We start from the raw sequence: 22,949 nt of genomic DNA on the forward strand, positions 1-22,949 counted from the left end.
ACCAACAACTGTATTTAAATGGGTTTTTTTTCTCTAGGAATAAGCCTGCATCTTTCTTTAAATGACCTTCATCCCACAAGCCACTTAGTTTTCTTGTCTCACATTAACAAAAGAACTACATACACTTTTTGCTTGTAAAAACGCAGCTTAAAAATGCAGAAAGTTTCAACATTCCCTCCCCAAATCCTTTGGAGACTGAGTCATTTACATGACTTCAAAAAGGCAAATATGGCACAAAAGAATGGAAATTAAATTAAAAAAATCAATTTTATAAATATTCTTCCTCTGTACAATTTTTCACAGCCCCACCCCTCCCACCCATTTTTATTCACATTTAGTTTTGTTTAATTCCCACCCAGATTTATTTTTAAATCATAAAATATATATTTTAAATCTGTTCATATTTTAAAATATTTACAGGAAAAGTTCCTTCTGTTGAGGTCATGAAGAGTCTGTACAAGGAGAGGGTGGAGGGGGGTAGAGGTGAAAATAGCTTCGTTCCGTGGCAGGAGACGGAGGGCAACTCTCTTCTGCCGACATGTACTGACTGCGAGGTGTGGGAGGAGGGGGGTAAGGGTCTGAGTCTGAATTTAAATCTATGTAGTATTTGTTGGCCTTCCATCGACTCGTGGTGTAGTCACTGTCACAGACATCTGTGCTGCACGGGGTTGTGGGTGGAGCTATCCCTCGTATCAGGTACGGCCTGCAGGAAACCAAAAAAAAAGACAAAAGCACATGCATTAGTTGCAATCTGGGGGGTAAAGAAGGAAAAAATAAAGAGATTGAACAGCTCTGTGTGTTCAGCCAAGATGCCTGCTCATTAATACCATGTGAGCCTTAATTCAGACTCTCAGAGAGATCCTGAACTGTGTCAGTTTTGAATGGCACAACTACCTACCCTCAGCCAGTGGCACATTCTTCCAGCCCCTAACCTACCAGAGGAGACCACTATGACCACTTAACCCAGTCACTAACAAATAGATTACTCATGAAAGAGTTTTAAGATAAGAGAATGAGCAGAAAACACCAACAGGGATGCTCAGGGACTGTTATAAAGCAATATAATGTAGATAATTTGAATGGTCATTTATTAACAGAGGAAAAGATTTTTAAATTAAGTCTGAACAAGATCCAGAACTAAAGGCGGATAAACAGAAGATTTAGCAAACCTTTTTATCTGAACTGTACCTGTAAGATCTTGTGTTTGAAGGAATGTTTGAGGAATAAAACATCTCTGCATTGTATAAGGACCGATCGGTAGCTGGGGAAGGTGGAGGGTTCAAAATCTAGAAACAACAGGAAAAAGAAGTGTGACATTTTGGGTTAATTATACAGTTTTATTTAGACTGAAAATAGTATTGATGCCTTCACCCTGTCATTCATCCTTATTCTAGTTTGCTCTCCTAGCTGCTTGGATGTGTTAAAGCATTTTTAAAGATCACAGATGTTCATTACAAGACTTTGGACTTAGGTACTGTGCAGGCCTTCAAAGTTCTCAGTACAGGGAATTTTTTTCCTTGCCACATCTGTTATTATGCTGGAAGGCTGGAATAAAGCTGGAAATGAGACCCAGTTTGGTTGAATCTGAGTGCACTTCCTTGGACATAAGGACTGATAGCATCCTCAGCAGATGCTAATGGAAATAAAACATGTTCCACTCCCAGACCCTAAAATGTCCCCAGTCAATAGTAGGGTCAGGAAGCCAAATTCCTCTACTATAACTAATAAAACTCCATCCCTCCCTGAACACTTCATTTACACTCTTGTTCTGTAAACATATCATTTTGGCAGAGTTCACAATGCAAAAAGCCTATGAGCTAAAAAATATTTATAGCCTATCTATGTGTGCATATAGATTGCATACACACACACATGGCTCAGCTACGAGTGCTTACACACTCACAGGTTACTGGTAGCCTTCACACAGGAAAAAGTTTAGCAGGCTTCACAATTATTTAGGATTCTTCCACCATCAGGAAGTTGAACCTCTGACACAGCCATTAGGGCATTGGCCTAAACCTAAGAAGAGCACTTTATCTTTTCCAGTGTGGAAAATTACATCATTGCTGCTGATTGAGCCTTGCTACTGATGTGCACATCTTGTACACTGCCTGCCCTGGGCATTCGGCCAACTCATGGCCTGCCCCATTGACCATCCCTCCTCTGCCTCTGCTCCTCTCCCACAAAAACACTCTAAAGTCACTGAGTGGAGATCATTGTCTGGGTCTTCACTGTGCAGCATCCAGCAAAGTGATTTCTGGCCTTTGAGCTGAGCTCACTGTTACTTATACTGACAAGCCCTGCCCCCAGATTATGCAAAGGGAGACAACCTTTGCCAGCTGGGGCATGATGAGTAACTACCCCAAGGCCATCTTTCAGAAATCTTACTCCTTGGAGGAGCACTGCATGCTACTTGTGGGTTCACTCCTATTGACACCCTGAGCTGCATCAGTAGTACTTCATGTTGAGACTAAATACAGCGAACAGTGTCAGCCAGGATGCCTGTAGCCAGATTCTCAGGTATGTAAATGGCATAACTTCATTGACACCGATTCTTTCCCAGTCTCTGTTCACTGGAGCACCTCTCAGTACCACTACGATGTGTTAAACAAACCAAAAAAGCCAAGAAAATGAAGATGCTCAGATCTATCCTTTTGGTTATTATATATATTATATATAATATAATTTGGTTATTATATATTATTATAAAGCTGGGTAATTAGCTACCACGCAGAACTCACCAAAACATTTGGATTAAGCAGTACCTCAATGCAACAAAGCCCTTGCAATAGCTTCCTTCTAAGAACCCAGCATGCCTTTCATGAAGGAAATAGTGGTATCATCCCTGCAGGCCCTGGCAGACACAGCAAAGTGTGGAAAAAGAATTCCCAGCAACAGTCAGATTAACTTTGGCCAGAAGTCAAACGGGAGAGTTGATCTTTTGGCCGACACAGATCCCATAGAATCACACAAGCAGATCAGCTCTTGGGCTTCTTTTTCAAGCTTACTTAAGTAAGTGTTTTTTCAGTTCATCCTTTTTAGCATGGTACTGACACATCAATCAGGTCTAGCATGAAATTGTTCAGCACATTACAGAGACACTGGTGATGCATGAGACAAGCTAAATTAAGAGGGCTGCTGAGTTCCTGACTTCCTCTGCTTCTTGATGGCCTCACAAAGCAAGAGGTATGTACCCAATTTTACCTTACCAACAGATAAGCTCACAAGCCTCTCTTTTTCATTTTTGCCCTTCTTAAAGGGACAGAAAGTACCTTTGTAACTGGCCAAAATGCCATCAATCAAAATGCCCACACAGCCCATAACAGCTTACGTGTAAACATAAATGCAGGTATACCCACACAGTGTGTGGGCTCCTGATTCACTACTACACAAAAATCCCCTCCACAGCTGGCACATCAACTCTGGCAGCTTCTTGTGTGTACCTAAAATCCAATGGATGTATTGCTCAGAAGCACAATGGAAAAAAAAACTCATGACAAAATATGCTGGCAAACAGGAACCTTTGTATGTCTCTCCTACATATTCAGAGAGGACTCCTTCCATTCTGAATATACATGTCGGAATTTGTGAAACTGTGATATGGGGACAAGAATTCTGTCACTTCTAACACTCAAAAGTCAGAAATGGAGCTAAATTATAGCTGAAAAAATGTAAAGTAACCTCTGCCTCACCCTGCTGTACGAGTATTTTCCCCCAGTGCATGCACTTGGTTTTCCAAACCTACAATCGACACTTGATCTAAACAGCAAGTCAAGCTTATTTCATACATGTTTGTATTCCAGTCCCCTTTCATTTTTGCTTGTCTTATTATTCCATGTGTCCCTGCAGCATTAGGCAGTGCAAAATGTCATTGGGCCATGGCCACCAGAGTTAACAAAGGAGGTGGCATCTCCAAGGGAAAAACAGAAGCATCCAGGGATAAACTAGCTGAGTATCACTCTGATAACAAAACATTTTGGACATCACAGAGCACTGTATAATCCTGATGGACTACAACAAAGCCCTTTTGTGAAATTTGTGAGTGTCAAAATGGGCCTGCATATCATAAACAGTAACACCCAAGAGTTGTTAACAGTTGTTAACATCTACTTAGTAAGCACAAAATTTCACCTTTCCTTTCTTCAGAAGCAGGAGATACCCAGCTCACTGGTGTATTTCCCAGACATACCTGTGGATAGAAAGTGGCTTTAGTGCTGGATGAGCTGCTTGAAGATGCTCCAGTAACATGGTTTCTGTCATACAAAGGGGCACCACTGCTTCCTCCCATGAGACTCATGGAGCTAATCATGGACTTTCCACAGGAGATGCCTGCATTGAAACAGAGAGGAAGACAAGGTTAGATAAACCACAGTGTTATCTGTCAATGCCAAACAGAAACCAAATCCCTAGTTTTGCAAACCCATGGTTGTCACACCTTGGGAAGAGTGCTTTATGTAAAAATTTCAGGATTACAAGGAGCAGACACTTTTTGTAAAGAAAACATTTCACCCTCACACCTACTGTCTCACTGCAGCACTGAACTCACAACCTACTATCACACTGCTGGGAAAGGAATCTTCAGAACAGCTGATCCAAACTGCACACCCAAATTTAAGAAGAAATTTTCCAGTAAACAAACTTAGGCAGTTGCAAAACAAACCCCATTATACAAGGCCCCCCCAAAAACCAAGCTTGAGACCTCCAAAGTTGCCATTTCCATTGCAAAAAAATCAATTGCAAGTAAATGAAAAACTGCAAAACTCAAATATTTTTGTTAAAAATAATCACAGTGAAAATTGCAAATCAGCAGAGACAAAAGGAAGAAAACTTGAGTTAGAGGAAAATGGAAGATATAATTCTGTTTTACTTTAACTTAACTCAGACAATTAATTTTCAGCTTCTTCCTGTCAGACTATTCAGGGCTAACGTAAGAGTTAAGTCTGGGAAGTTTTCAGAAATTTTTTTTCAAAGGCAGGAAATATTTATTACAAGCAGAGTAAGTATTTGTAATTATCATTCATGATTATATATCCTTCTGGGAAATGCCATGGTATTAGAAACCTGTCTTTTCTTTAGAATTAGCATAAATAATAAGATTTTCAGCTGTTGTAACTTGCCACAACAATATGGATTAGAAAAAGCTACCAAATATGGATGAGAATCAGAATGACAGCTTGGTTTAGCACCTACAGAAGTACAGATGAAAACCACTGATACTCACTTTAATTAGAAAAGCTTTAGTGTGAAGTCCAATTTAAAACATCCCTGCAAAGATTTCACCTGCAATTATTTCATCCTCTAATTTTATCTCCTACCACAAAAACCTCTTTATAACCACAGTAACATAATTTAAGCAGGAATAGCTGACCATAGCCATTAAAGTGCAAGAAAAGCTAATAAATTTTACATATTTGATTGCAATGGCAGATTCATCCCAAAACCACCGAGCAGACCAACATCTGATTTCTGCTCTTTGAAAACTCCACACCCAGCAGCCTTTACCACGTGTAAAACTCCAAAGCCAGACAATGGAATGGTGCTGGCGGGATGCAAGCACCCTTACCAGTGAAAGTGCCGTGCTGAGAGCTCCCCGGAGCGATGAAATTGAGAGGGACGTGCGGGGTGCCGCTGACGTACTCGTGCGGGAAGGGGCTGTTGGGCCCGGCGTAGCGCTGGCACACCACACGCTGGCACACAAAGTACATCCCCCCCATGACAAACAGGGACAGGATTATCCCAATGACAGGGCCAATGGCACTGCTGTGTGGCTGCGACTCGTCTGAGGCTGGCTTCGATTTTTCTGCAAAGAGAGGAGAAGGAAATGAAGCATGGCCATTAAACATGGAGCAGTGTATGTGCCGCTGTGCTGGAGCTCATTCAGCAAATCAGGCAGCACACAGCCATTCACACAGTGCCCTTAAAAGCATCTGCATCACACTCAGGCATCTGTGACTCCAGATACTCTGATTCAGTACACAGGACTTCATGCTTCCTCTTCCCCTCCATAAAGCAGTATGAGCAAAGTACTCTTCTTTTTATTGAGCAATTTATCTTGTAACAGGATTACTTCTCATGATAGAACAAAGGTATAGAAAGTTTCCTTTTCTTTCCTGCCCTCCAAAGTCAATGGGTCAAAGATGGAGGATACTCATAAATATTAAGTCCTTAATCAGAGAGGATTGCCCTCTCAAAAGCCATTTGGGCTAGCAATAACATGAAAAATCAAGAAAATATACCAGTACAGAAGGTACCGTATATACTAAGCAGTGGATGTTTTCCTAGCCAATACAGGTCTTAAAACAGAACAGTTTTCCTTCCTAAAATATTACTTGCTTTCAAAGAAACCCTACCTTATAAATTGAAAGGAAAACACAATCCAAAGTATCTCAAATACTTTCTACTCATTATTTTTTCCCCTTATGTAGCTGAATGTTAAACAATAAAAGGTGCTGCAGTATGTGAGATGATCTACACCTCACATCTCTCCCTGATTATGGGTAACACATTCAAAATTCTTGCCAGATAAACCTGACACCTCCCTGTTTTTCACATATGCAATGGTCTTCAGGGAAAGCAATTTTTTCCATGTGACTCACACATTTATAATTTTATTCTTTAACATACACTAATAGATATATTCAAAAAGTCAAGAAATCAAAATAAACTTGTCCAAACTTTACATGCTCTGTTCTAACTATAAACCGCTTCCCCCTTGTTGAAGTTTTAAGTGATAGGGTTCATATAAGATTCAGGCCTTCACTTCATAAAATTTTTATCCGGTGGTTCTGTTTTCAATCTCAGTGGAAGGGAATGAAAAACAACTGAAAATTGGAGAAGGAAGATAAGGAAATACAAAGATCTAGGAATACATTCTTAACAGCTCAGCATCCAAAACTTATTTCTGTCTTAAAGTCTTTCTCTTTTTTTCACACTTACTAGTGCATGACAACTTTTATGTCAGCTAAGATCCTAATTTTCAAATAGTCAGATTAGTTCAGCCACGATACCAGAAAAAAAAGCAAAGCCAAAATTAAAACATGTTCCCAAATTAGCTATTTTAAAACACACAATTCTCATTTTGGTTAAACCTAGCTTCTTTTGAATGCAAGATCCTTATCTAAAAGGTAGCAATCATTTTTATTCCCTACTTGAGTTCTTTCCCTCAGTCAAGTGGGAAACCACAGAATGCTCTGTTCCACCAAGAGGTCCAGAGGAGACAATCCTATGTCTACATAAAGACACATTTAAACCAGTTAAGACCTAATTGCGGGACTGGACCCAAAGTGCAAACGGGAAACAGCTACATTAACTTGGCAGCAAGAAAGTTTGCCAAGTGCACGAAGAAACTGAAGGAGAAAAAAGAAACAAAAAAAGAGGAAGAAGTGTTCTTATATTATCCAGGAAACTGGAGGAAAGCTAAAGAGATAAAGAAGATGTGGGAGAAGCATGTTCAGTTGGACATTTTCAACAATTTCTGTCTCCATTCTTTTTGCCTTTTTTTCTATTCACAACTAGGGCTCCTTTCACCATTCTTACTCATGAATAAACTTTTCCTTGCAGTATCCACCATGAAGATGGAAGGAAGAAACAAGGCTATCCTGGACCAAACCTGGTGAACCCTCCTCTCATCCCAGCAGTGGCACAGCTTCTGACAACTGGTGCTTCAAAACATGACAAATCTAAGATATTAAAAACTTCACAAGCCACTAAGGCTGGTCCTATAGGCAATGTAAGTGCAGCATTTCTCTACACAAACCCAGTGCAAGCTATTTGTTCAGAATGAGCTACAAACAGAGCAGCACAACTATCTGCTTTTATTCTAAAATGCTTTGTTTCAACTATTTTGCTAAACCACATGTGTGATTCTAAACGCTCCTTCCATCTGCCCCATTGCCTGAATATTTCATGCTCTAGTCACCCCAAGTACAAAACAACAGAAATTGCAAGAAGAGCAAAAGTAAGTGAATTTTACTGTCCACTTTGGACTGCAAAGTAACAGACTCTCTAAGGACTAACACAGACAGCTGCCATCAGCATGTCTGTAACTTGCACACACCTACTGCCATGAGAATTCAAAGTTACATTTTTCCCAGAAAAATCAACATGTCTCCATATATTCTTTTCACACCTGCACTGTAAGAGACCAGTTTGTGGGCTCTTGAGGACACTTGCTCGTTGCATGCTAGCTCCTCCACATAATTAGCCTCCAGCTTGGCCCTGTTATTGCAGTGAATAGGGCTGCACATTTTTAAAAGCCACTCTGAGTTTAGCAGCAGCTCTGCAAGTTCCAAGGTGCTGAGCACAGTCAGGTTTCCCTAAGGATAGCTCTGAAGGCCCTTCTGCACTATTCTTCCCTGAAAGAATATTGCTCTGCAAAGCCCAGGGCTCTGCCCAGGGGTGCAGAACATGCCCAAACACAGCAGCTGCATGTCAAGAAAGCCATCTCACCACACATGAGCTCGTCAGAGCCGTCGATGCAGTCGGGAAAGGAGTCGCACTGCTGCTTCAGGAGGATGCACTGCCCGCTCGCACAGCGGAACTGGTTGGGCAGACAAATTGCTGCATGGAAAGAAAGGGAAAATCAGGTACTGACAGCACAGGAGCATTTCAGCCTCTTGAGAAAACTGAAACAAGTGAGTTTCATATTATGATCGTGTAGGTGCCAGAACACTGCTGTGGGCAAACTGCAAGCCTGCGCATCTCTGGTTCTCCCCCCTTGCTGTTACACCTCTTACTCAGTGGAGCTAAAATAAAATTCTGGCCCCAGTAATTCCCAATCCTTTCTCAAATCAGTCTGCTGGGGCAAAACTAAGATCAAATCAGCAAGAATCTCTTACATTATCTAATAAAGTGTGGTTGATCACCTGACATGTTAACAAAATGTTGTAATGTGGCATATTATAAAACCTTATGTACTCCATACCTATATTATGTATACATAAATAGATATATTACATATAATATATCCTTGCTAATTAACTGCTATATTTCTTATCTGTATTCAGGAACTTCTGACTTAATAAAAAGGACTTGTATCTAATACATTTCAAGAACAGCTAGAATCCCAAAGGGATGCTTATGTTAGAACCACGAGTTCAGGAAAACTGATCTTACTATCACAATCTGCTTCATCAGATTTATCTTGACAGTCGATTTCTCCATTACACCGCAAGTGTGCATCAATGCACTGTCCCTTCTCACACTGGAACTGGGATGCAGAGCATATGGGGCAGCTGTCTTCATCACTCTGGTCATCACACTCAGGAAACCCATCACACCTCCATGCCATTGGGATGCAGTCAATCTCTCCAGTTGCACACGTAAACTGGTCTGGGGAACAAGTTGGAGGTTCTGGAGAAAGAGAAAACAGATCAGATTTGTATACTCAGCCTTATCCCCTTCAACAGAGTAAAAGCATGACAGAGTTTGTCAAGAAAAGAACTTATTCTTTCCCTAGAGTTCTTCTGTACTACACTAAGATTCCAGCTTAGAGGAAAACATGATTCTGCATAAGGAATGAAATTTTACCAACCTCATAACAAAAATTGGATGCAAGCTGATAGAAGAAGTTTGCTTTAGCAGTCAAGCACTGAACTAAAGGCAGGAGCTACAAGTACTTACTCTACAAATACTTGCTTTGTCTCTAACAGTCGCCTTTTGGAAGACACTGTCATATACATAAATTCAAAAGAATACTCAATTTCTGATTGCAAACCAAATTCTAAACAATTCTAATCCCTGCAATTGTATTAGCCCGGACCAATTCTTCATTAAAAAACCTGACACATTGAGTTAATTGGCAATGAATACATCTAAAACATACAACATGTAGCTTCTACAGTATCCGTTTCATTATTTTTCCAGGGTTTTTTCAAAAATTTTCTGAGTCTGTTATGAATTGAAAAATATGAATGGAGAAAAAATAATCTTTATAGGACTAGTAAACATTAAGCTACGCTCTGTTGCTCGAAAGTCTCCAGGCTGCAGGTCAGTGAAGGTTCAGAGAGCAGTGTAAGGAGCACGGCAGACCTGCCCTAATCTTATATTCTCTCACTACAGACACAGACCACTTTAACTTCTGCTGGGACTTCCTTCAGGTTTGACTTTTCATGGACCCCAAGACTCTGGTATGACTCCTTTTCATGTCCATACAGTTGTTCAAGTTGCAGTGAGGCACTGATAGCATTAGACAGCAGCTACAACCCCATATAGTGATGCAACAATTATGCTCTGATAGGGCATCCATAGCTGCTTTCTTCAGAATGTCAGGAGACAAAAACAATCCAGGTCAAGGATCTATTGCAAAAAAATGCTCCAAATTCTTACATACAACAAGTCAGCACACAATTTTCCACTATTGTTATCAATGAAAGAAACACAATGGGCAAATCCACTCAGTTGTTGTCAGTAGCAATTAGTTACAGTCAAAAAGTGGGGCCATCTCAAAACAGCCCTGCAGCAATCACATACATTTCCACTAATTTGAAAAGTTGCTGTGTCAAACCCCTGTGACATAATGACATCATTTAGCAGAGGCAGCCACTCCTCCCCACAGCTGCTGTTGCCCAGTAATGCTCTGAGCAGATATTCACCACTTGGATTAGGAGAGAACCACAACAGGCCCTACCTATAAGAATACGACCAAGCTAGAGGTGTGCTCTGGCACTGAATGGTAACACTCCTCTGGAAGCCCAGTGGGCTTTTCTTAAGATTCAGGCTCAGGAACTTCACAAAGAGCCCAGCATAAGGAAAGTTTCTTAGCTGTATGAGTATTTTTTCTCCTGAGGGTGGTGCTAAAAATTCTAGAATTACATGAAAACAGTTTATAAAGTGCTGCTGTCCTTTCTTCATTAGGGAGAAAAAATTCAAGAATGAGACAAAAGTGCAATCAAGAGCTTGAAAAACAAAACGCAAATAAAAATCAAAATGTGCTTGGGTTTTGAAAAGATTATGATTTTTTTAAAGTTCCTCATTTATGATTATTTGGAGGAGGAATATAAGAATTACAAATGTAGCCAGTGACCTGACAGCTGTAGATAAGATAAAGATGCCAGACACACACATTAAGGTGAATTATATTTTGATGCAAGTGTGCTGTCAACAGACAGATCACTATTTCTGCATTTAAAGGCACATTTAATGTTGCACTGTGGTTGCACTTGGCAAGAACAAGCTTGCATTAAAAAACTTGACAAAAGCATTTGTAAGGATGTCCAGAACATGAACAAATGCTCTCCAGCCAACTAAGCTATTTTGAAACACTGGGTAGTGGCTGTTACTAGGCCAGACAAGATGGGTTAAAAACTGTTGCAGGCTTAGTGGAAGATTAGAATTAAAAAAAAAAAAAAAGGACACTGAAATGGAGGCCCCTGAATTTTTAGATTTATAGCTGAAGCCCCAAAGGAGTGGAATGTGAGACTCACTCACTGTCCACGTTGTGCAATAACACTACAGCAAGAAGTATAATTAGATTGATCCACCCTGCCCTCCCCATGTAACCACCACTACTCTAAAGCCACATAACTTGTTGTGGTCATGGGAAAGAAAACAGTTTATCATGGAAATGACTGTCCCATGGGAGTTCAGAGTTCAGCCAGAAAATGAAATCCACAGCAAAATAAATACATAAGAAGTCAAAAGGACTAACAGAGCCAAACAAGTTAAGGTATAATGCCTCCCAAAAAGAAACAATGTTTTGTTTTAAATTCCCTCTGCAAGTGTAATGTTAACAGTTTTTAAAAATACTAGAACGGTAAAAGGGAAGGCTAAAGTTTGCAAAAAGTCTACCTCGTGGAAAGAAGAGAGCTACCCTAATTAAAAAGAATCTCAATAGAGCCTGCATTTGATAGTAGCCAGTACAGTGTTTCACATTACAAGGCCAAATTAAATTCAAAGACTGGAGTCTCATACTCTGGGAATCACAGGCACGATTTCTGCTGCTAGGTTATCACAGGTTGATGCACTGTAACATCATCTTTTAAACACTTGTTAAAAGCATAAACCTGTCACATCATACAATTATAAAAATCTCAGTAGAAGATGCAAGTATTTTAAGGTCAAAGAAAAATATTCAGCTCAATGAGAAGTCACATGTGCCCAAAACCTCAAGCAGAAAACATCTGGTAGAACTACCAAAGATTAATTTAACACATGATGCGGCACAACATATACAGAAAAACTGTAAATCCACATTTTGGGTTGGAATGCAACATAAGCCGCCACATTTTTGATACAAATTGAGTGGCAGTGCTGTTAAATATAACTCACCTCCACATGTTAAGAGATTCTGCAGAAGCACAAGGTGCTCAGGGCATGAACATCTTGGAGTTCCATCCCCTTTGGCAATGCAGATGTGTGAACACCCACCATTGTCACGGGAGCATGGATGCACAGCTGGTGAAACACACAAAATAATATTATGTAGCATAAAACAAATTATAACTATTCCTCAATAGGGCAAAATCAAAAACTACTCACAAACCACTTCTGTCTGAGTAACCAAGATTTCACTACAAATTATTAGGAAGATACATGCAGGATTTTTCAGTTCAGTGCTTGAAAGCTGATTTATTACTTCATAAGGACAAAATTTCCCCCAGTCATAGTAACAGAGCAACTTGATAAAGTTGAAGATGTCCCAGCCCCTTGCAGGGGGTTGGAACTGAATGACCTTCAAAAGGTGTCTTCCAATCCAAACCATTCTAAGATTCTATCATATGGAGACCTTTCAAGAACTTCTAAAAAGAATTTGGGAGCTGAGGTGAAGAGAACTGAAAAGGCAGATTTGGGAAGGCTGCATTTACGTCTTACCTAGATCTCTCCCTGCATTTCTAGGGTAGGCAGCAAGAAACAATGTATGTCTTTGTTTAAAAACAGGAAGGTACGCATTTGTGTTCCTCACCAGTTACCCTGAGAGGTCCTAAAAGAACAATTTTCTAATGAACATTAGGTGGATAAGAAACAGGCACAGAGATGGGAGGTGACTACCTGATGACCCCAGCCCAAAGGAGTCAGAAGAGATTCAGTCTCTTGCCTGCTTATTCAGGCTGATAGCTGAGCATCTGCTGCAGCAATCTGTGGTGCTACAGCCTGTGTTATTTGTGATGCTGCTGAACAGTGCATTCTTTCCTACTGCTCAGCACCAAGAATTTACATGGGGAAGAAATTGTATAGATATCATAATTTCTCTGCCAAAGTTGTTTTCCAACTGTCCAGGCTTCTCAGCAACCTGCTTTCTACCTTTAAGAAATGAATTAGTTTATACAGTGTTTCAGGCATGAGCTGCTCATGCACAGAAGTGTATGCATATATACCTGCATGTGCCTATGTATATTTACTCCCCTGCTGTAACAGAAATCACCTATGTAGAAATTTTTCAGCTGCAAAAGAGGATTCCTTTTTCCTATCTTAAATAAACACATGGGGGAAAAGCAAACTTCTTTTTCAACACTGTTGAGAATGAAACAAAATCTTTTTGCTTCAATCAGTAATACCTTTGAAATATACCAATATATGTGAAATGTGTGAAGTGGCACAGAAGAAGAAGAAGAGCTGGGTATTGTGAAAGAAAGAAAGAATCTCTAGGTCATGATTACCCCATAGAATATACTACAGTTTAAATGCTTATGTTATCTGATTTGTAACAGCTTACCCACATACACAAGTTCAAAAATACTTCCAGCCATCCCAGACACTAATGCATGTGACACATAGAGTGTTTGTTGTGCGCTGAATAATTTCTTCTGAGAATTAAAGCATTATACAGCAATGTACCTTCTCTATATAAGACCACTCATCACAGGCAACAGAGACCTCTGTCTCCCACATTTTGTTTGTGATTTTGTATTCTCTTTTACAATCCTGTGAGGCAGGAGGAGCTGTAGGTTGTCACTTTGAGGAGTGACTGCTTGAAGAGGTTTCTGCACTCTTCACCAAACCACACTAATTTGGACCACTACTCCAGAAAAAGAAAATCCTGTATGCATGATCCCTTTCAGATGTGGGCAGCTAAAATGCTCCACCTCTGCTGGGAGAAAAATTCCCAATCCCCAACTCATTGTAGGAGCTTCCTCCCCATTTTGCCTCCCTAACTGCAGGCTTTCACATCATCCACTGTGCTGAGCCGAAGCAGACACACCTTTACACGGGAGTCTGAAGCGCCTGAAGACAAGGCAAGTACAACCATTTTGGTTCTTATTAGATTTTATCCAATACTATTAGTTGATTGTACTTAGAAAATTAACATTCAGAATTTTAAATGCTTTTAGACTGAATTCAGTATCACGTGAGCTTGCACAAAGCAGGTAACTCCACGCCATGATACTGCATGTTCTAGCTGGGCAGCAATAGCCCCCCTCCACAAGAAGGAGAAATTTGTTTCTCCTCCTCTCCTGCAACCCTGATTGGTGAAGTTGAAAGCATTCCATGGCTTATTTGAAGCCCGTGGGCAACATTATTACAATATCTAGCCGGATGCGGACTTTGAGATACAAAGACCAAGACATCAGATACTGAAACTCACAGAACTCTTCCATATCCAGCTCCTCCACAGCATGAATGCCCGTTAGGTGAGCAATCCTGCCTTGAATTCTTGTCCTTTTGTACCCATTCACTTTCTCCACTCTCTCAATCATCTGCTGCTGACGATCAATCCAATACAGGTGATTCCCCAGCACGGTGAGTCCCATGGGCTGAAGAATGTTGGAGTCCTCCAGGGTCACGCGGTTGGCACCTGAGAGCATCAAAAACAAACACTAGTTTTACACCAGTCAACTTCTAAGTTATTCTTTAAAAAAACATCACAAAGCAATGTCCCAGCTAAAACCAAACCAAACCTTGGAGACAGTGAGCTACAAGGCCGCTGACTTCATCTGTCTCTGCTTGTTCAGTGTCATCTCACATAGAAGCTACCCAGTGCCACATCTGGAGGGCAAGCAGATACAACGTGAAACCCAGCTCATCCCTGCACAGCCTGGCTGGTCAGCCAGCCACGCTCAGCCCCACACTGACATCTCTGTCGTGTGCAGCTGTGAGCACTCCCAAAAGAGCTGATACAGCCTCAGCTCTTGGGCCAAAGGTTTCACAGTGCACTCGCACATGGAGCTGTACATTTTTTCTGGAATATATAACTGAGAGCGAAATACAACCACTTTAGTTTCACTGCCATTACTCAAATAGAACATATTCATCATGCAAAGCAAGAGGCAAGTACCAAACCTTGTCCCAGCCTATGTGACAACCACGGATGTATGATCAAAAAAAAAAAGCTCTTTAAAAAAACCCAACTTTTTTTATTTAGTAACCCACCAGAAAACCTAAACTTTAAATGACTCAATATGCTCCTAAACAGGAACACTGTCAAATGCTCAGGCTCTCTGCTTTATAAAAATGTGTGAAAATCTGCTTTAAACCAGTGAGTAAAAAAGAGGTCAAGTAGAAATGCATTTATTATCAGTTTTCACTTTATTTACTTGCATCTTCTTATGCAGTCTTCTATTGCATACTGCCCTACACTTGGAGTCATTTACTTACTTTTATTATTCTTTTCTAGGGTGAAGATATTCCAAATTATTCTATTAATTCACTGAAACCGTTCTGACCCTGTGTATGCCTGTGTAACTGGATATACTAGATTAAAAAAATTAAAATTTAAAACAAAATAATAACTTGGTGCTGCTTCTACTCTCATAATTAATTTTGGAACTATGACCTTATGTCTGCTCGTATATAAAAAATGTAAGTTTTTAGTATCTACACAAAATGAGATTATAGAATCCACATAATAAAAGTGCAATGAGAACTGAACTCAACTAATTTGCTGCATAAATTATGCAGAGCTCAGCCAAGCATGAGCAGGTTCTATTAGTTTTGCTGCTAGAACGGCTCCAGAGGAGGGTCATGAAGATGACCAGAGGGCTGAAGCACCTCTCCTATGAGAACAGGCTGAGAGAGCAGGAGTTGTTCAGCCTGGAGAAGAGAAAGTTCTGGGGAGATCTCAAAGGAGCCTTTCATGACACTGTAAGGGAGCTTCTAAAAAAGAGGGAGACCGACTTTTTGTATGGGCAGATAGTGAGAGGACAAGGGGGAATGGTCTAACTTTTGGTCTAACTCCAACTGAAACTTTTGGTCTAACTCCAACTGAAAAATTCAAGAACCTTGTAAAGAAAACTGTTAGATGGGTTTATAGTTCTTTCATGACTCTCTGAAAGTTAAGCACCGGACATCTGAGGCTATTCCCTGATTCAGCAGGATGCTGTTTTAATCAGGGTACAGTGCAAACCTCAGGAATCTCCATAACCATGTCACCTCTACAAGTCTATAATGGAATAAGGGTATCTAGACCAGTTTAACTGGCATGAATGATGCTATACACAATTTTGGTCCTATTTATTCAGCAGCCTTAGTTTATGCTAAAAACCTTTTCCTAACATGCCCATTTTGCTCAGAAAACTATTTTCTCAAAAAAATTTTTTTTGCTCATTTTCTTCTCAAATGTGGTTTGTTTCATAGGTCAAAGTCTTGTTTTCCTCTTATCTTTTCTCCTACAAGTTTTTGTAGGTTCTCTGATGCCTATCCTGGACTGAGCATTTTGTGGCTGCTCAGGCAGTTTGACAATACTCCCCTATTCAGCCTGGTAACTGATGAAAGACATGGGCTGCTCTACCTCCCCATCTGCAGCTTCATTGTTTTCATCTCTTCTTTGAAAGAGTCTGACCTTGAGTCAGTTTTAGGTGCTCAAAAGCAAACTACCCTTGTAAAAAGGTGAGCAACCTTCTGCTGTTACAGCTCATTGCTTCACTGCAACACAAGGGAAGGGTGTGACCACATGGCAAGAGTCACCAAATTTGGAGATTCAATTCTCCATGGCATGTACCAATCACCACAACAGCCCAGCTGCTATTCCTTCACACTTGTTCCCTTCTCTCCGCACTTCCTTTATGGGCTTCATTCCTTGATACATGGATGATGATGAGAGAACAAGTCATGAGACAGAAAGTAGGGCCACTGCATCCTCTGTTCTATACTGCTCACCAGAGCAAATTTCTCCACTTCTTCAGCACTATCAAGTGCTTTTAAAAGTCAATGATGAACTGTGCTCTCTAAGATCCACGAGGTGCTATTGCTTTGTATATGGAGTAATGTTTTATATTACTAATGTGGGGAAACTGTGAAGAATTGGCATCTCTCCACTGTGTTGCAACATTGTTGTTTCAGATGAGCTGTCTTATCACCCAGATTAGAAAAAAAACAAAACATTGCCCTTTCTTCTGTTTGTTTTTTTCAAGCTACCTTGATTTATTAAGCTGTAAGATCCAGAGAAAGAAAGATTGGAAAGTATGCCAACTTCTCAAACCACTAAGAAAAACAAAGGGGCACAGAGTAGGCTATTTAGGGGTTCCATGACTAACAACATTTTCAGAACACATCAAAAGTCAAATGGCCGCCTTGGAGGGTGTCAATCATTGCAGTCATGTCTATTCTAATTACATCAAAGATGGGAGCCCACCAGCAATTGCTGTCTGTGACTGCCTACACAGAACTGGCAGCGGTGGAGATGAAAGTCACCAGGCTCAGCATCAAAGAGGGAATGATGTCCTGTACATGCTACCACTGTGCTGCAAATGTTTCACTTCAGAGCACATACCTGAAAGGTCACAGCTCTCAATGCGCTTCAGATCTGCATCCACCCAGAAAAGCTTCCCAAGCTTGTTGTCAACCACCAGGGCTACGGGTCGGATCAAGCCAGTTGTGAAAAGCACTTCTCTCTCTGTGCCATCCAGGGCTGCACGCTCAATCTTGGGGGCTCTCTCCTGCATGTTGGTGAAGTACATGTACCTGAGAACAGAGACAGCACCACTGAGTGTGAGCTCCAGGGACAGGCAACTCCCCTCTGCACACAGGGTCTTGTAGCCCACCTTGTAAGTGGGAATGGTTTTGCAGGCATGGCTGTGGTGGCTGCTCCCAGGTGCAAAGATCCAGAACCAAACATCTGCTAACTGGCACACTCAGCCTGAAATTAGTAGGATTTATCTCCATGCCATAAAGTGCCTCAGCACTGCTGCACCACCAGCACTGCTCCTGCACGGAGTTGGGGGTTGTAAGAGACCAGCACAGACCTGCAACTCTCCCTGGGTAAAGCTTACAAATCTTACTTACAAATCAAAGTCCAGAAGTTCTTTCTGACAAAAAAAACCCCATTAACCACCACTTCCTCTCCTTCTAGGTTACCTTTCCTTCTAGGTTACCTTTCCTTCTCAGCAAGTAAAATTTCCTACCAAACTTGAGAAAAGACTACAGATGTTCCTGACATCTTAGTTCCATGAATTCTTTATATCTGTCTAAGCCAGTTCAGTTACAAACAAAAGCAGTCTCTGTCGTCCTCATGAACACAGAAAAAAGGGTTTGTACACCCCCACAATGAACTGAGACCTCTTTAAAGGAGAAGTCCACTATTTTTCCAGTGGTGATAGCATGTGCTGCATTCCAATAGCATGTGCTGCATTGCTGCACAGCCTTTCCTTATGGCACAAGGAGAGGAGGCAGCAGTCAGAACATGCATCCAAGGGAGAGGTGGAGGAAGGAATTTCTGTAATCATGGCAGAAGCTGTTGCAGATCACTCATTCAGCTCTCCCAGACAGTCACAGTGTTTAACACACTGTCTTCCTCATTTTCCCTCCTTTAATTCAGAAATGGATTTAGCATTAAATCACTTGAAAACCTGACCAGTAAAGTTGAGAGTTTTAGAGATCAACAAACCCAAACTCCCATTTTAATGGAGAAAGCAGATAAGCTTTTATAAATACAAACTATATCCCAGTGACTTAGTCCCAATAAGATTAGAATCTTTCCTCTAATCCCCCTCTCCCCACAACAGCTTCTGAACAGTGCAGAGTGCACTGGTATAAAACACCAGTCCTATAAACACTCCAGACAGAGTCTCTGGGTACTAGTGTATCCACACATTTGTGAAATATTGTCATTCAACATCTGTCAAGCACATGGTAAGCCATTTAGCTGTAAACTGGGATTTATGCATCTCACTTATTCAAGGGAACAGTAAAGCACCATCCATCTTTGACATCTAAGAAAGAAGCTACTTACTACCAGAAGCAGAGAGAGTGTCTGTTGAATCTCACCAAAGCTGCTTTGCAGCAAAACAACCTATTTTCCTCCTGTGGGAAATCACTCTAGTGCATCCCACCTGCTTCAATTAATTTCAGGTTTTTAAGATACACATTACATCAGAACTAAGTTAAGAATGTATAGAACATAAGGGGTTCAAGTGTTTAAGCTTTATACTACTAGATTAGCAGGAATAGTTGTATCAAATTCGAGGCTCCTTTCTTTATCATTGTTTTATGATGACTAAACATTTATGACCCACATTCTGAGGTGATACAGACTCTCTTGTTTTTGCTATCAGGTGGCAGGGCTGTGCATCCACAGAGAGAACAGTACAAGGTGGTTTTACTTTGCTGTCACCCCCTGGGTTAATGCCTCACACATGGCTGTGAGAACAGAGGCAAAGGAGAGAACAGGAAGGGAACGCTGGATACCTTTAGAACCCAGAACTGGATAAGCAGCCACCTACACCCTGAGCAAAATTCAAAACCTCTCTTTGCAGAAACAGACAGCTGCAGCACAAGATTCCCAGGCACAGAGGGGCAGGAGGGAGCTCACCCTCGCTCCGCGTTCACCACGATGGCCCTGGGCCGGTCGTGCTCGCCCCGCAGCACCATCCCGATGGATTCGCCGCTCAGCCGGTGCACGTTGACGGAATTGGTGGCCTCGCAGGTCCAGTACAAGGTGTGGCTGTAGATATCAATGCTGAGGTCGTGGGGCTGCTTCTCCGGGTTCTGGCTTTGGTTTGGGGTACTCATCACAGTGAAAGGCTGCAAGACAATACATGGGCAATGATTTCCAGCCATCACTCTGATGATTGACTGCAGAACACTGACTGCACAGAAAGCATGGTTTGCCTGCCTGATGGTTTAGAAATCCCTAAAACCACAATCCTAAAAACATTCAGTAATTCTCATATATAAATAGAATATCCATGAGTAAGGTCATGCATAAAGTAAAAGCACACAAAAAGACTGCAACAAAACAATATACAAGATGTACACTTGCCTGGGTGCCATCATCTTTGGCTCTTTTTATAATGTTCTGGCGTCCATCCACCCAGTAGATCAATTTATCTAAGGGATCGTAATCAATAGCCTTGACATTCCTCAGACCATGCATAGGTAGGATGATATCTGGGCTTTGCTGATCATCAGGTATCATCCTGCTGATGGCAGACTTCTGGCTAAATAGCAGGAAACTGGCAGGGGCTGAAACAAGCCAAAACAGAATGCATGAGAAAGCACAATTCCCAAAAATATATCTCTACAGAAGAAACAGAATATTTAGAATAAAGTTACAAAGAGACACTAATATTTGCAATGAAAATTAAATAACTCATAACTGGAGATTTTTGCTGTAAAGTTGAAATGTTTCTTTCTATAGTTATAGAAGGAGATCAGGTTAAATCTGCAAGACCTGCCTTTCAAAAATTCACCCTTTCACTCAGTTAAAAATGCCTTATATGCTACTATGCACCCATTTTCTATTCATGTGCCATTTTTACTGGAAACTTAAGTTCCTATTGGACAACCAGTCAACTAGCAGGCTCATATCACATGCAAGGAGAACACAAACTTTTATGTATTTCAAGTGCATCTACAGGTTGGGCAGACTACTTAGGAGTTAGATTGCTTTACTAAGTGTTATTTTAGCTGACTTTATCAAGCATGTAAGAGAAAAAGGCATTTTTTGTTGTAACTTCTTTTCCACCACCTACACACTTAGGTAAGGAGTGGGAAAGCTTCACTCACACAGTTGAATCACCTAGAAAGCACTTCTGGTAAAACAAGAAAGACCAGACTTGACAGCTGTCATTTCTAAGACTTGAAATACAAATCTCCATGCCTAGAACATGTCACAAAAATGGATATAAAATTCCATACTGTGTCCTCCTATTCAAAGGTCACTTTTAAAACCAGAACCTTTGAAACACACTTGGGACCCCTTTCCTTTAGCACCTGAGAGCCACAAGGACTGAAGAACAAGATAGCAAACAAAAAGGCTTACAACTGCAGTTCCTGCTGTTGGGATCCAAGGTGTAATGAGCAGCACAGCCACACCTAAATCCATTTGGGATGGCAAGGCACAAGTGACCACAATGGCCATTATTCTGCACACAATCATTCAAGCCGTCCTGACGAGAAGAATGGAAGACCAATATATCCATCACAAAGTCCAGATGGCCCTGAATAAGGGTCCTGTTCTTCCCATTGGTCTTGTCTGCTCTTTCTATGCTGTGAAGATTCCAGTCTGTCCAGTAGATGTAGTCACTGTACTGGGTTAATCCAAATGGATGAGGTAGATCATCTGCTATGATTTCTCGTTCTTGTCCTGCAAAAACAAGGATAATCCACTAAAGGACAATTCCCATGGCATAAAATGAAGAGTGTGACTGGCATGCAGAAAAATATTTTTCTTCTTTTTAAAATAAAATCTCATTTTCCAAATCAGCAACATGGGATTCTTTATTAAGTAGTATCTGCTCAAGAGGCAACACTTAGAGAACTCGGAGGCCATCTCTGCTTTGGTACAACACAGACAGTTTCACACCAACAGAGAGAAATGACATCTCACTACCATTATAAATCATCATATGGTTATTAATTTATGAAGGTTTTTAAAATTTTCTCAAAATTACTTAACTCTCACTTAACTCTCCATTTCCTTTTATAAGAAAATATACACAGAGATTTACTATTAGTTATATTGCTCAAATTTTCTATTATTCAATTACTTTACTATGGCGAGTGCATATTTCTGTACTGCCTGGTGTAATACAAGATTAGATTACCCAGCATATTTGATGACTCAATCATGCTTGTGTCCAAGTCAGTCCAGTAGAGCCTTTGGTCCACATAATCAATGGTGAGGTCATTGGCACGCCCCACTTTGTCCACCAGAGTGATGCTGTTTGTGCCATCCATGTAGGCTCGGACGATCCTGGGCTTGCCTCCCCACTCAGTCCAGTACATGTATCTGCAATGACAAGTGCAACAAAAACAGGACATCAGCCAGGTATAGCTGCATGCTCTGCCTTTCTAAATTTCTTTGCAGCACTTGAAAAAAAAAAAACAAAAAAACCCACATGGTTATGTGCAGCATCACAATACTCCTTTTTTTTAACACAAAGGCAGAATGGTATTTTTGACAATTACTACTTTTTCATTGTAACTCATAGGATGGTGGAAGGTTTACTGCCTTTTCAAGGATTCTGAAGAAACAGAGCTGTGCCAAACAACTTGTTACATACAAGAACACCCACACAAAGCTTTGAAAAACAACAGAGTCCCTTACCCTTTGGTGGGATCAAGAGCCAGAGACCTTGGGTTGTCCAGGTCCTTCCACACAAGGACCTGCCTGTACTGCCCATCCAGGCGGGCGACTTCGATGCGATTGGTACCAGTATCTGCCCAGTAGAGGTTCTTGCCCATCCAGTCCACAGCCATTCCCTCAGGATAATCTAGCCCAAACTCAATCACATGTTCAACAGAGCTCCCATTCATGAAAGCTCGGCTTATGGTCTGGAAAACAATGGTGAAAAATGTTACAGTGCTTATGGATACCCCAGTGAAATAAAAAGGAATAATGATCATGAAGTTTGGTGTACAGAAAGAAATTATTACAAAAAACCCAAGACATTGTTACTTTTTAAACAACTAATTTCTGTTGTCAAAAAAAGACATAGAAATTCTTAGGAGAAAAACACCTGAATTTTTCAGAAAGCTAGTGGTTTCTGATGGCCAGACCAAGACATCTGAAAAGGACATGATTTTCAGAAAGCAGTATGTAGCTGCAGATTCTTCCTTGACACCTCTCCCTCTCT

At 40.9% G+C, this 22,949-nt stretch overlaps 1 protein-coding gene across 1 annotated transcript in view; it reads right to left on the reverse strand.

Annotated features, from left to right (window-relative positions):
- Nucleotides 1-348: 348 nt before the first annotated feature.
- Nucleotides 349-22,949, reverse strand: part of LRP5 (LDL receptor related protein 5) — a 124,565-nt gene continuing 101,964 nt past the window's right edge. The window contains exons 10-23 of the mRNA XM_058025962.1: nucleotides 22,421-22,647; nucleotides 21,918-22,102; nucleotides 21,134-21,457; nucleotides 20,132-20,334; nucleotides 19,682-19,893; nucleotides 17,645-17,835; nucleotides 14,522-14,731; nucleotides 12,268-12,393; nucleotides 9,115-9,351; nucleotides 8,449-8,559; nucleotides 5,564-5,800; nucleotides 4,190-4,329; nucleotides 1,189-1,286; nucleotides 349-703 (exon numbers count right to left, since the gene is read on the reverse strand). Coding sequence (XP_057881945.1) covers nucleotides 442-703; nucleotides 1,189-1,286; nucleotides 4,190-4,329; nucleotides 5,564-5,800; nucleotides 8,449-8,559; nucleotides 9,115-9,351; nucleotides 12,268-12,393; nucleotides 14,522-14,731; nucleotides 17,645-17,835; nucleotides 19,682-19,893; nucleotides 20,132-20,334; nucleotides 21,134-21,457; nucleotides 21,918-22,102; nucleotides 22,421-22,647 — 2,763 coding nt within the window. The 3' untranslated portion in view covers nucleotides 349-441. The remainder of the gene's footprint in view (nucleotides 704-1,188; nucleotides 1,287-4,189; nucleotides 4,330-5,563; nucleotides 5,801-8,448; nucleotides 8,560-9,114; nucleotides 9,352-12,267; nucleotides 12,394-14,521; nucleotides 14,732-17,644; nucleotides 17,836-19,681; nucleotides 19,894-20,131; nucleotides 20,335-21,133; nucleotides 21,458-21,917; nucleotides 22,103-22,420; nucleotides 22,648-22,949) is intronic.

This window comes from Melospiza georgiana, chromosome 6, assembly GCF_028018845.1.
Source record: "Melospiza georgiana isolate bMelGeo1 chromosome 6, bMelGeo1.pri, whole genome shotgun sequence".
NCBI classification, from domain to species: Eukaryota; Metazoa; Chordata; class Aves; order Passeriformes; family Passerellidae; genus Melospiza; species Melospiza georgiana.